Source organism: Thunnus maccoyii, chromosome 2 (genome assembly GCF_910596095.1).
Source record: "Thunnus maccoyii chromosome 2, fThuMac1.1, whole genome shotgun sequence".
In the NCBI taxonomy this organism is placed as follows: Eukaryota; Metazoa; Chordata; class Actinopteri; order Scombriformes; family Scombridae; genus Thunnus; species Thunnus maccoyii.
In genome coordinates this window covers 34016705-34031556 of record NC_056534.1, presented here as the reverse complement: position 1 = coordinate 34031556, position 14852 = coordinate 34016705, and the positions used below count along the sequence as shown (strand labels likewise).

The 14852-nt window shown below is 41.1% G+C and overlaps 1 protein-coding gene across 6 annotated transcripts in view; it reads left to right on the top strand.

The window, feature by feature from the left end:
- add3a (adducin 3 (gamma) a) overlaps window positions 1–14444 on the top strand; it is a 105086-nt gene extending 90642 nt beyond the window's left edge. For 4 of the 6 annotated variants that reach the window (XM_042388591.1, XM_042388600.1, XM_042388576.1 and 1 more), the window contains 7 exons: window positions 400–576; window positions 1956–2213; window positions 2892–2996; window positions 3377–3463; window positions 5345–5468; window positions 8950–9042; window positions 11540–14444. In XM_042388591.1, the coding sequence (XP_042244525.1) occupies window positions 400–576; window positions 1956–2213; window positions 2892–2996; window positions 3377–3463; window positions 5345–5468; window positions 8950–9042; window positions 11540–11790 (1095 nt within the window). In that variant the 3' untranslated portion in view covers window positions 11791–14444. Of the gene's footprint in view, window positions 1–399; window positions 577–1955; window positions 2214–2891; window positions 2997–3376; window positions 3464–5344; window positions 5469–7524; window positions 8116–8949; window positions 9043–11539 lie in introns of those variants that run through there. The other 2 variants (XM_042388606.1, XM_042388614.1) reach the window with 2 other exon arrangements.
- The last annotated feature ends 408 nt before the right edge of the window (window positions 14445–14852 follow it).

Below are 14852 nucleotides of genomic sequence, written 5' to 3'. Positions count from 1 at the left end.
GTACGGTGGATTTTAGAGATGTTGTTGTCTCCCCCGCTGTAACAGGCATACAAATCTCCTGATTGACTCTCCCCGGTCGAGCAAAAGAAAACATTAATCCATCCTGCAAAGCCCAGCTTAATTTCTATAAATAAATCCCCCAACCATGTTTGTTGTATGTCATGTACAGTATATTCCTTGGTGTTGTAATAGCTTTAGCTAGGTTTTGTTAAATTATGTTTTTTTCTCCCACGTGGGGAGAAACTGTTCCCGCACACAAGCAGAAATATTTTTAAGGATGATTTTAGTGACAAAATGCCAAACACAGATGTTTAGTAATGTCTATGTTCTGTTGCATAAGTCATCAGATGTCAGTGAAAGCTTACACACTTCTCCCTCTGGGTTTATTTGTGGTTTTAGGTGAATGCCATCTCGTGCGCCGGCGGCGTGGACAACCTGATAGTGCTGGACCAAGAGAAGTACAAGACACGAGTGCATGGCGTGGCTGCAGCGGCTGCTGTCAACATGGCCAGTCAATACAAGTGGAAGGTTGGCGAGCTGGAGTTCGAGTCTCTGATGAGGATGCTGGATAACCTGGTGAGCGCACACACGTCAATGATATGCAACATTTTAATATACCCAAACGTCTCTTTGGCTTTTCTTTGTCGTTGATTAATAAAAACACAACAGTGACGCAACCTATAAGCATTTTATTTAGGTTTCACGTTTGCCATTTTGAAAATCCCTGCACTGATCCCTGCAACAGTTCAAGGAGGGATTCTCAGAAATTTGGGGCAAAAGATAGCAATGGAGCAGGCATTAAAAAAAAATAAGCCTTTTGAATCACAGCACAAAGCAGCCGGCTACTGTTTACGACTATCAAGTGCAGGAGATCTGGTAAATGTAGAGGTTTTTCCTCTGCTCGTTTTCTGTCTGAGCTGCTCTTATCGTCTGTATCTGTTTTCCTTGTATCACCATGTCTGTCTCCCTATCTCAGCTCTCACACCCCACACTTTTCATCCTCCCTCCCTCCCTCCTATCCTCTAGGTCTTCAGCTCTCTCCCCCTCTCGATGAGTCATCGCCTCTCAGCCTGTCGAGACTCTGAACATCTCAACCCCCCTCCCTTCCTTTCCCACCATCTTTCTCTTCTCTCACACCTCATAAACACAGCATTTGTATCAGATAAGCTCTTTAGTTTAAAACCCAGAAACAGTAATGAGAATGAGCGGGAAGATAATAAACCGGTCACTCTCCACATGTAGAAACATGCCAAGCTTCCAGCTGTGAATGCGTATAAATGTCTGAAAGCAAAGCATGAAAAGAGCACGCCATTTGGGGGATCAAGTCAACTGGAAAGGTCAGCTTTAACCACGTGGGCTGAGATGAAAAGTTAAAGGAAAAAGCAGACAAGAACGGAACTTAAGCGTCAAGTCGAGTATGGAAAAAATGTCTGAAAAACATTTGTGAGAGGGCAGCGACAGAGAGAGGGGGAATGGGAGTGTGAAAGAAAGGGATAGATGAGGATAAAGAGGAGAGAGGCGAAAGAGAAAGGGTCAGACAGGAAATGGCTCTCTGACTGACTCTGAATGACTCTCCTCTGTGCTGCCAGAAACCCTGTGGTCACAGCGCTGTTTCTGTCTCTCTTCTCTGTTTGACTAAGTGTGGAACTGGCAGGTCTGCTAGCGTTACAGGAAGGAAAAGTCACGGAATAAATGCTCATTTCAGTTATAGTTCACTTTGTGTACAGTATGTATGATGATGTGAGCTATGATTTAAGGCCATTTAATGATCCTCATGGGTTAAACAGGAAGTAAAAGTTGGAATAGAAGACAAATGGGGACTACATAAACATACAACAAACAAGTACAAACGCATGACTTTGCTTCTATGTGAGCACATGTGGTTTATGTTAACAGGCCCGGTTTTTCTTGTAATCAGTCAGTGTGAACTTGTGTGATCTTGTGTCCTGCTGCAGGGCTACAGGACAGGTTATGCCTACCGGCACCCCATCGTGAGGGAGAAGCCGAGGCACAAGAGCGACGTGGAGATCCCCGCCACCGTCACAGCGTTCATGTTCGAGGAGGACGGGGACGGTGGCGCCACACGTCTGCCCTTCAAGTTCCTGCAGCAGCGGCAGCAGAGGGAGAAGACGCGCTGGCTCAACTCACCCAACAGCTACACCAAGGTCAACGTGGAGGTCGGAGAGGAGCGCTACAACAGCAGGACAACCATGGTGAGCAGAGTATCTGTGTGTGTGATAATATAAAGGAACACAACAAACTGAGTATGTTTTTGTGATGTAAAAAATATATTTAATATAATAAACCTAAACATGAAGTGACAAAGTATACTTCATGGCCTGAACTGTCATTCAGTTCATGTACAGTTGATGCTGAGTGCTTTGTTTTGACTGGAGCCGTTTCCCAACTTGGTACTAGATCGCCATCTATTGGCTGAACTGAGAACTACATTCATTTTGATTCAGTCGCACTATTTGACTTTATTTAGTGTTGAGGCATTTAGCTTAGTGATTAATAATTTATCAAACCTTCAAAGAGTACTCCAGTGATGTAGTGTAAGTTGTAAGCTAGGCTTTATGATAACAAATATGAAGACGATATAGAGACTATATAGACTAGAGAATAGATGAGATACTGTGATACACGTCAGTAAGTAGAATGCAAAACTATCATTTGATGCTCATTTGAACAATAGCTCCGTTCCATTAATTGTCCCAGTATGCCATGGCAGTAAGTAAGCATGCACAATACCACAGCGCTGGAACTAGCTCACCTAAATGCAACGCAGCCATCATTAATGTCATTGATTCCACCTGTGTTTTTCCTGCTTTGTTGTTCTTATGAGTGGACTGTTTTGATCTCACCTGTTTTCACCTGCTTTCCTGATACAGTGGATGAAGGCGGAGGAGACAGGAACCCCGATCCGGATTGAGGACCCCAATCAGTTTGTCCCTCTCAACACAGACCCCAGCGAGGTGCTGCAGAAGAGGAACCAAGTGAGTCTTGACTTTTTGCTCTCGCTCTGCATGACTCATGTTACAGTCCGGAAGCTGGATGAAGTTTCATCTTCTTGAGCTGCAGTTTCTCACTAGTGACAAACATTATATCAGCTTCTAAAGTTGTTAGATCATCAAGATGATGAGCATCTTAAAGTGTTATATTATTAGGTTAGGGATCAGGTGAATGATCAGGAATTAGATATGAGTAAAGAAACAGAGGGAGGGTTTTCTTTTGTTATACGAATTCTTTGATAGAAACACTAGAAGAGTAAATCTGAACTGAACTGAGACGTTGTTTATTCTTCACGCTGGTATAAAGAGGAGACGCTTAGATTAGCAAAAGGTTTATATGATCGTGTGTTTTTGTCCTGTTACAGATCAGAGAGCAGAACCGGTTTGATGTGATGACGTCAGGACCCCGCTCTCAACACCTCGCTGGCATCCCTGTCGACGAACCACGACGGGTGAGACTGAGAGCTCTCGATGATATTCAGAATTTATGGAAATATCCGGATTCACTTGATTCTCTGGCATAATAGCCTTAAATCTTCCTGTTTGATACAAGAGACCTGGAACTGGTACACCTACTCTGAATGCAGCCATCATTCATACTATTAGTGTCACCTTTCAGCTTTTCATGCAGTTACAAGTCAGAAAGCCTGCTGTGAAAGGTTCACCATGTGAGGTCACCAAACTCCATGAACTAATATGAATCATGAAGTTGTACATTGTCGCAACCCAGCAGGTGCAATAAAAAAAAAAAGTCACAGGCACAGTTTGCACACGCCCACACAGTCCTGATAAGAGGTCTAATCAGTGAAATAAACACACCAGTGTGGGTGAACTGTGGATGTTATTGGGTTTTAATTATTACCCATTCTCGTTATTAATGTACCAGGCAGTTATTACACTGTTTGACCACAAGGTGGAGACATGTGAACACATGATGCTGCAAATGCCAAATGAGTCTTAATTTCAGTGTGTTTGATATTTTTATTCAGCAAGACAGAATTAAACAGAAAATAATACAGACATAGTTAGTTAAAAAAAAAATATATATTTAGACATTTTGATGCTGACTTTCTTGTGGTTGGTATCTTGTCTTGAAGGATGTGGTGCAGATAAAAGTTCTGGTAAATATACACAAGTGTATGCTAATTGTTTCTGTTTGCAGTGATGGTTTAATTTAATTTTTTTTTAATTTTGTTTTTTGACAGTTTTTGCCTGTTCAGAGCACAAAACTGCATGTTTTTGTTAGTGTTGTCTTTTAAGATTGACACAGAATTATATTCATTTCCATCACTTTTATTTCTAAGTTTCATTCCCTTTTTCTATGAGATGTCGAAGTTTGATGGCGTGTTGGAGCATGACGGCCTTTGAGATGTAATTTTACACACAAACCTGAGAAGATTTATTATCTCACACATGTCTCGTGTGCATGTGTGTGTCTTGTTTTGTGGATACGATGATGCTCGTAATGTAAATTGCATTAGTGTGTGTGTGTCTCCTTGTTTGTGCAGTGTTTATTTTCCCCAGTCTGTCATAAAGATGTTGGGGTTTGCAGACTAATTGGATGCGAATTTCTGTGTAGAGTCGGTGATTAGATGAGTTTTGTGTGATGTGGTGGACGCTCTGTTTTTATCTTTATATGAGCAGCCTCGGTTATGCTATAATGAATGATTGTCCTTCTCAGACACAGTGGGTGTGTGAGTCTGCCTTTAGGAGTGTGTATATGAATTCTGCTTTGTTTAGTTTTTTTTTTTCATTTGAGTGTTTCATTCAGTCAGTGAGTGTGCACGGTATTTGTGTGTGTGTGTGTGTGTGAGAGAGAGAGAGAGAGAGAGAGGCAGAGAGAGATTTTGTTTATGTCACTTTCAGGGACACAGACCAGACTCAAGACCAGTTGATTGGGACAAATCAACAAAAACTGTCCCCAATCAGTAACATGCTGATTCTTGGGTCAGTGGTTAAGGTTAGGTTTAAGCAAGTAGTGGTTATGGTTAGGTTTAGGGTAAGTCTCCAGGAAATGAATGCATGTCTATTTAAATACCCCAAAAGTGACTTAAGTAAATGTGTGTGTGTGTGTGTGTGTTGTCTGTCATAAGCTACTTTTGAGGACAAATTTCAGACTTAGGACCAGTTAATTGGGGACAGCTTGTCCAATTGGGGGCAAAAGCTGATTTTTGGGTCAGTGGTTAAGGTTAGGGTGAGGGTAAGTTTTCAGGAAATTAATGTAAGTCTATGTAATGTCCCCAAAAGTGACCATGATCTGTGTGTGTGTGTGTGTGTGTGTGTGTATGTGTGTGTGTTCCCATGCTCACCTCTCTCCCCGTCTCCTACAACAGCCATACGTGCCCACAGAGGAGGAGCAGATGGCTCCCCTGCCTCCCAACCCCTTCAGTGAGCTGTCAGAAAAAGAGCTGGAGGAGTACCGCAAGAACGTGGAGAGGAGGCAACTGGGCCCCAACGGTACGACAAACACACACACACACACTCTTAAACAAACAAACACATACACACACACACCAATTTGTAAATTCATGAATGTTCATAGGTGTGTGGACTGGATCCTGAACTTGTTCACGCTCAACTTGCAAACACCAAGAGCCCAGTCACACTGAGAGACATATGGACACACACACACACACACACACACATAGTGACATGTGCTCAAAGCCAAACTCTTGTCCCTTAGTGTTAGCCGTAAACAGCCCTGCCATTCAACTAAATTATTGAGCAGGTTTAAAACAAATCTGATCAATAATCAAGCTTTAAGTCACAATATGAGAGCACACGGGGAGAGATTAGTTTTTGCTGGCGCTACATTTTAGCAGGTAGCAGGGCTTTGGTATCTTAGCTGCACGCTCTCAATTTTGGCAGTTTTCACTATAGAGCAACTGATGTATCAGCAGGGCAGAGTCTATCAGCCAAACACATATACTGGCGTAGATGTCGACTGATATGCAGCTCAGTAACTTTCAGCAAGGCAGGTTTTTAAGGCTGCATCTAGTATATCTGTTATAAATAAATATATATGTGTATATATATATATATATATATATATATCCTGCCCTAGACATATCTTCATTACAACCCTTTAATAACCAGGGATCTTTGCTTATCTGACTTTTATTATCAGATATCAGTATCAGCCTAAAACGTGCATCGAGAGCAGAGTAGAATCTGTTGAATTTGACTCGCGAGTGAAGTCTGATCTTCCTCGCCTTCTCACTTGTGTCAGGCTGCTTCCCCAGTGTGCTCCATCAGCTTTTTCATTTCTCTGTCTGTGAAAAAGATATGACCCTAACAACCAGATATGGTCACGTCCTACCGAAGCCTGTTAAAGTTGTTAACAAGCACCGTCTGACATTCTCAAGTATTCAGAATTGGCGAAAAACAGCTGGAGCAGATTTCAAACTGAGCTCGAAGCAAATCTGAGTTTTCTGAAAAACATGCTCTGCCCTTTACTAATCTCTCTCCCTCCTCTTCCTCAAATCTCGACTTTGAAATTGATTACAGTGGGTCTCGATCATCACTCAGTGCTCTCTCAGCCGATTTGTCGTCAATAAGCGTCCATATTATCCCAGTCTGTAGCACCGTCTCCTTAGTGGCAGTCCCAGGAGACGTCGCCATATTCTTACACACTGCCTGGAGTATCAACACACACACACACGCACGCACACACACACCTATATACCTTTCAACATGAGGACTTGTCCCCATGGGCTCGGCTGCTGCCTTCATCTGCATTAACCTTGTGTCTGCACACACACACACACACACATACACACAGGATAGTCGATGCTAATCATATTAGCCCTCTGTCCCACTGCCTTTCTGAGAGGCAGGGGGAAAAATCAATAGTGAACAGATAGTGAAGGGGGCTCCACTCAGGCCACGCTGGACCAGATTAATGTGTGTATTGGTTCACATGCATGTGTGCATCAGCATGCACATGTGTTCATGCATGTCAATAGGATCCTCCAAATGTTCTTATGTGCATAAACATGGTGCAAGTGTTAATGTGTATGTGTGTGTGTGTGCACATGTGTGAGAGGCCGGTATGACTAAGATGGCAGACCGAACAGACAGCAGGTCTTCACGCCCGCCGCATGAGCAGAGCTTGTTGCTATGACACTGTTGCCCCCACAGCCCCATGAATCCCCGGTGACCAATCTGGATGCAAGCTGGAGACCGTCTGGAATGGCCTGATACATGCCTGGGCTGCACACACACACACACACACACACACACACACGCACACACACATACACACACACACAATTAAAGGTTTAGCCTGTGATTAGTGGTGTCCAGTCCACTGTGCAGATTTATGGTTGATATTATAATTTTAATGTTAATTCATTTTAATAATAAGTTTGTTTAATGTTTTACAAAAAATGTTAAATATGTCAAAGCTGATTGAACTGAAGAGCAGTTGAAAAGTATAAAGTGCCACCAACCTACTTTATTTGCATGTGGTGAAGATCCACTTTTAATGAGGTGAATCTTTTTTTTTTTTTAGGATGACAAGCTTATGCAACCTTCTCTACATTTTGAAATAAAAACACAGGCCTTAGACTGACAACAGCAGTTCGTTCCTGATGATTTGTGCTTGTACAGTTTTTATCTGCGTATAATCCCAGAACATAGGAGCACTTTCACTGCACGAACAGGCTGTTATACAACCACGTTTCTATAGACCGTGCATGAACGAGTTGTGAATGACGCCACTGAATGTGTAACTCTGAATGTGCTAATGAATGTGTTAACGTTATATGGGAATATCGTTCATTCACACTTATCAGTGTTTAACACTAATGAAGCTACTAATGCTGAGCTGGACTACAACATTTACTGTACTTACAAAAATTGTTTTAAAAGCTGCTGCAAACGATATTTTTTATTATCTAAGAGATATGAAAAGCAGAGTGCATCATTTTTTCCTGCTTTAAGATTCAGGAACCGTAAGTTGCTCTTGTAGCAGAAAAGAATTGATGACAGGAAGTGAGATACAAAAAAAAAATCTAAAGTCACCTAGAGCAAGAAGATGATTAAAAGCTTTTAATTTGAAGGCATGATTATGGTTAAAATGATAGAAGATTAGAAGATAACATCTGGTTGATATATGGGCCAAAACAATTAGTGATTTATCAATTTAGTCAATTGTGAGAAAATGAAGCAACAAAAATTTTGATAATAATGTATTTGTTGAAGAAAAATACCAAAACATTTGCTGCTTTGCTGCATTTATGTCACTGTAAACTGAATATCTTGAGTTTTAGACTGTTTGGACAAAAAAAAAAAAAAAAAAAATATATATATATATATATATATATATATAAAGCCACTCTGTGAAATTATATTGGTATCTATTTATATTTATTTATACATTATTTTTTACATAATATTGCCCAGTCATGGCTGTAGATTTGCATTCATCGTGCTCTTCATAACAGTGGCTTAAGAATTTTAGCAGAATCTCTTCCTGTCATATAGTTCAAAATCTATGAATGTTCACCTTATTTTTAGCCGGTTGAGTTTGGGGATCCAACCTGTGGCCCTGCAGGACATTTGTCCTGTCCACAGGATATTAAGGCACAACATAATGTTACAGTGCACGCTCAGCCACCAGGAGAACAAATGAGTGATGGCAATCCGAGAGCCTGATGATCAACAGACAAGGATTTTGGAAATTGTGTGTAAAAGCAGCTGTGCATGGCCTGATTCTAACATGTGTGTATTACCACTAATCTCTCGCACCCCCCCCCCCCTCCACTCCCTGACCCCCCTCTGACCCTCCATCCCAATCCCCCCCTCCCCAACCTCTCAAACCACTGCTGTCGTCCCACTACTTCAATCCCCCACACCACCCTGCAATCCTCTCATCCATCCCTCACAACCCCCGCCCCCCCCCCCCACCCCGACCTCCTCCCCACCCTCCCCGCAGATGGCGAGCACGAGCTAACTTCCGACGACGGCTCCACTCTCTCTCAGTCTCTGTCTCTCACCCAGTCCCCGCAAAGCACTCCAGCTAAAGAAGGTATCACTCACTCAGAGAGAGAGAGAGAGACTTTTTCACAGTGATCTTCGCTGCCTTGCTGTGTGTCTTTAATATCACATACGTGTTTCTGTGTGTATGCATGTTGGTGGAAATTTAACTGAAATTTACTGAGGTCCATATGCAGTGCTTAAAGTACTGATCTGCGCTGTAAATTTATGCTGCACTGATGATCTTTAATATGAAAACTCACCTGCCTCCTCCCCCATTTGAGACCCAATTAGGCTTATTTGCACAAGTTAAATTCTGGAGTTGGTTAAAGAGACTCCCCACCCAACAGAAACGATTTAGATTTTTTTATTTATCTTCCAGATTGTCACTGTTTTCTAATTATTTTTTGTGAGAATCAAGTTGTTGGGACATTTTTGAGAAATGTAATCCATCACAGTGACTATTCAGTTGCATTGCGGACTGTTTTTGCTTATCGCTGTCTTCTGGGTTTGATAATAGTTCAACATTTTAGGAAATATGCCTTCTTGCCATGAGTACAATAAGAAGATCAATGCCACGCTCATGTTTGTGTGCGTTGACTATGGAGCTAGAGCCAGGAGACAGTTAGCCTAGCTTAGCAGCTAGCCTGGTTGTGTCTGAAGTTCAAACATCCATCTATCAACACCTGTTAAGCTCACTAACATATTAAATCTGGTTTGTTTCATCTTTACAAAAACATAAATATATTTAATGACAAATAGTATATCAGTCCACCCAGCACTTATGTCTTCTTGCTAAGCTAAGCTAATCTCTTCCTAGCTCTAGCTGAATGCTTTATTGATATAGTACAGACATGAGAGTGGTGTCAACCTCCTCGTCTAACTCTTGGCAAGAAAACATTTTTCCTAAAATGTCAACTATTCCTTTTAAAAGACCCTGGTTCATGAATGCTGAATGCAGTCATTTGCCAGCTAACTCTCAGTCGTATATGTTGGGGCATCTTGGGGACCTTTTCCCTCTCTCTTCCCATTTGTTGTATAACTTCTGGTTTGGAAACATGAGCGTGCTGTAACGTCACATCACATGATTTCTGGGTATTGAAATATTGCCTCTCGCTCGCTCTTTGGATCTATATTTGTCAAAGTATTTCATTTATTAACACAGAAATTATTCTTGTCTCTTGACATTTGAAGCCAGTTGGTGCACCTCCAAGAGAGACAAAGATCAGAGCGTTGTAAATAATGTCACTATGGGATTGACTTCCTGTCAGCTTCCCTCCAGCACAAACACGCAAAACCACACAATGAGTAACAATTAACCCGCGACAGCACATTGGCTCAGGGGACCCATATTTTCTGACGCCACGGCTTTGAGGTCAGCCAGTTGTGCTGAAATCAGGTCAATTGTTGTTCGAGCTTCACTTACATGTCGCCCTCTGTGTTTTCTGTGCAAAGATGAAAATAACATGGGAGGTCACCACTGTTTTTAGTGTTTCATTGTAGTAACATGAAGCCGCTGCCCTGCATTCCCTAACCTGTATTTGCAGCCCGGAGAAAGAGATGTGACACTAGCAGGCCTGTTACGTGAACAGTCATTAAGAGAGTGGGTGTTGTTCACTCTTCAAAGCCTGTTTTTTTTTTTTAAAGGTGAAAGGAGGACAGACTCAGGTCACTGGGGTTTTACGCAGGGATATTACGAAATATGTAGAGCACAGGGACAGTGTGTCTCTATGTGTGAAGTGGAAGTTCAACACACAGTTCAACATGGAATTAGTGTGTGAGAGACAGCGGAGTCTAATATTTACAAGAGGATAATGTGAGACATTCAGACGGTTGACAAAATAAACACCTGTAAAATATAAGGAAGTCAAACACAAAGTTCCTGCAATAAATACATACATACATACATATTGAGACTGTATCAGAGAGGCGTTGATACAACTTTATGGTGCTCTTTGAGGCTGTAGTGTTGACGTTTTGGCACACCCACCCTTTGTATAATGGACATAAGCCTAATTTTTATTATGGATTATAAAAAGATACATTAGTTAAAATTAGTGACAAATAGGCAGAGCTTTATTAGATATTTAAATTTATTTATCACCAGGTCTAAATAAGTTTTTACAGCTTTTCACATTTATAACATACATCATTATGAATGTTACCATATTAAAGAATATTATATAAAATGCTTATTTATGGAGTCATTTTTCAAATTAGTACTGTTTCTAAATAGTTAATAATATAGTGCCAACATAAGAATTTATTATTTATTAGATAATGTGTTATTGGTTCCATCAGTGGTTTATCTTAAGCACAGGACTGCAGACTTTATTGTTTCCCTAATTATTCACTCTTCCAGATGAGTAAGAAATGAAATGAGTACATGTTGTACTTTGCACTCATTAAGCATACTGCAAGCCGTGTGGTTGTGTATTAGTTTTGGGTGTTATCAGGGTGTGTCTTGCAGAATTAAGTGATATATCTACCTCATGTTTTTCGCTTCCTGTCCTCACCTAACCCGTCTCTCGCTTCTCCTCCTCCCTCAGAGAACCACACAGGCCTGATGAACGGTAAAGACGACCACGGCGACGTGGACGGGGAGCTGTGCAAGCGCGTCAGCCAGCTGACCACCAGCGTGGAGAGCGTGGAGATCACGGTGCGCCCTGGCGAGAAAATCGAGGAGGCGCTTTCCCCAGAGAGCTCGCCCTCCAAATCACCCAACACCAAGAAGAAGAAGAAGTTCCGCACCCCCTCCTTCCTCAAGAAGAACAAAAAGAAAGAGAAGACGGAGGCCTGAGGGCGAACGGGCGGCAGGGTCGAGGCAGGCGTAGAAGAAGAGAGAGGGGCGGCAGCCACCTTTTCTGTTTAATGTCCGTGTTTTTATTTTGTCCTGTTTTAAATGTCCTTTTATGATTTCTGTTTTTTATTTTATTTTAAGTTTTTAACAGAAGGTTTTATGTGCAAAAGGCAGAAGAAAGGATTTAACAAAAAAAAAAAGAATTGGTTTGTAACAAAAGAAAAAAAAAGTCTCTCATTCTGCAAAAAGACAGGAATGTTTTGGGAAATTTTGGGGTAGATATGTGGGTCCATAAATTAACATTGCAGCAGATATGAGGTGACATGGTGTATGTCGTCTACACACCTGCTCACCAGTATGCAGTACTGTAACAGGGCTCCTTACAAGCCCTTAAGAGTCAGTAGAGGCCATTTAGATCCTGAATAACTGGATCCTCCTGTGTTGTTCCCCAGGCTGAAAACAGAACTTGAAACCACCTTGCGTATTTCTTGCTGCAAAAATCCAATTTTATTCAATGATTGGATCACAACGTGAGCGTTGTAAAGCTGCACAAGTTGAAACTAAACCTTTTTTACTCTGCCGAGACTCCCCGGTCTTTTAAGGTTTTGTTTTTACATTTTTGGTCACCTGACTCTGCATAGGGAACTGAGAGGCCACATGAAATTTGAAGTCACACTGGAAAACCGGTCTCAGACAAAACAGCCGCAGGGTCTGTGTCGATTTATTTACTGTGAGAGAGTTTTTCCTCTCCGCCTCGCTCTCTCACACTCTTCAAGCTTCTTTAAGCGCAGGCTTCTGATACAAACCTTCTCTTCAGCTGGTCGTGGTCGAATCTCCGCACCACAGACGAGTTAAAGGGTTACTAGACTGGAGTAGATAGCGAGGAAGAAGGCTGGCGGTCTATCACGACTAAGTTGACATAAACTCAAAGAGCCGTCAACCCACTCTGAATATTTATGTAGCATTTTTCCTGTCTTCTCCTCCTCATCTCAATTTCTTTTTTTTGCCAAACTAAAAGGAAAGAAAGAAAGAAACAATCTCATTTTAGTGATGTGTCACTGTGTCTAGTTTATGTCATCTCATGAAATTTGATCTTTTTTTTTTTTATTATTGAACACAAATTTGGTGTTAGTCAACTCTGTTTTGTACTCATTTCTAAGCTTTTACAGAGAATACAGATGTTACGCATGTTTTCTCTCTTTGCAAGAAGTGAATTTATATGGCTGACGTGATGCCTGATTGCTAATCTTCAGAGTACACAAATTTACTATATAACACAGATATATGGAAACTGGATATGTTGGCTATAGATTTTTAACTATATATTTTTTATTTTTATTGTGCTGCACTTTTCTTGTGGTATATAACACATTTTAGTTGCAGGTGGTTTCACCAGTGAAGGAGATTGTGAAGTATTCGGTAAAAGTTGTGCAAGTAGCAAGCGAGGCATGGTGTCGGAGAGCGGTCAGGACCCAGAAAGTGAGTCGTACGAAGAAAGAAAAGTCTTTCATTGGTGTCACACATGAGAAACTATCTCTACTCAGCTAAACTAAAAAAAAAACAAAACAAAAACCAGGAGGTGTAGTGCCAAAATACTAAGTCAAACTATCTGCAGTCGCCAGCTGAAATGAGAATCATGGCTCTTGGAGTGTTGGAGCGGTGACGTCTTTGTTTGGTGTGTTTATGTGTGTGTTTTTTAAAGCCATATTGTAATTTTTTTTTTCCTCCATTATTTTAATGATGAGACAAGGGTTGCGATTCTCGTCTGCCTGCTCGGGCATCAAGGACCCTAACAAGACCTCTGTTAAATCACCCCAGTGACTGCATCGACACCCCTCAGGCTCCCAAAAAAACTTTATTTTCAGTAGCTACATTCACTGCAGCTACGCTTCCTCGCTTAATTTGCCGTTTATTTCCTCCTTGAACTGGAACATTATAAGGAGGTCATATGGACGTTTTATTTTTATTTGATCACTCTGCGAGCCCGGTCGTCATTTCAGTTTCTAAAGCCTCCCTCATGTAATATTCTCTCGTAAACGCGATCGTGTCGTAACTGTCAGATGACCCACAGTTGAACTCTGCAAAGCCAAAGTGGGATGGGTTACCATATATCCTCCCCCTGCAGTTTAACCAGATGTACCAATATCCCAGCTAGCAATGTGAAGTATTGGATTTGGAGGGAGGGGGGAGGGTTTAGGACACATCTTTAGCTGTGTTAAACGATAGCTTTTGGCTCTGGGCAAAGAGCTGAGGTCACACAACTGAAAGATGGAGAAGGGGAGGTGTGAGTTTGGAAATGAAAGTGCATATGTGTGTAGCAGAGAGGGACAGGGGGGTAAAGACAACCTGACATTAACGCACCATGTTTTTATCACTCTTTCATACCATCTCTCCTCCTGAAAAGTTCTTTTTTTTTTTTCATCCTTCATTTGTATCGCAGTATGCTTTCTTTTTTTTTTCTCTTTTAGTTTGCAGAGAGCACTAGGCTTTTTTTTATTAACCATTTTATGAGCATAAATTGCTCCCAGATGAACTGAATGTGCATTGCATCCTTTTTATTTTTCCTCTTCTGTTTCTGACTGTTTGCACCTTGCTTTACTAATGCCTCTTTATCCAACTTTTTTTTTTTTTTTTTTTTTTTTTTTTCTGTTTTTAAAAGAGAACGAGTTTTGCTTTGGCATGCCAGAATGAGCCAAGCTACTTTGTGACCTGTGAAAATCCTATATAAATGGTTATCTAATGGAGTTGCTTTTAGATGTATTGCTAATCAGTGTAAATTCACAAATAAACTGTATTTTAAGAAACGGAAGCTCATTTTTTTTTCATCTTTGTGCATTATAATCCACATCATTCTCCAGATTGGTTTTTTGTGTTCAGCATAATCCATACACATTCATTTTACTTTAAACCATTATCATAGACAAAGTGTACATATTCAAAAGTTTGAAACACTTAATGCTGCATCCATAATGATCATTTTACAGTATTGCAGAAAAGCAAATAGAAGGATCTATGCTAAAGCGCTTCGGTGCAATATGAGCAGGAAATAACAGTAACTGGTG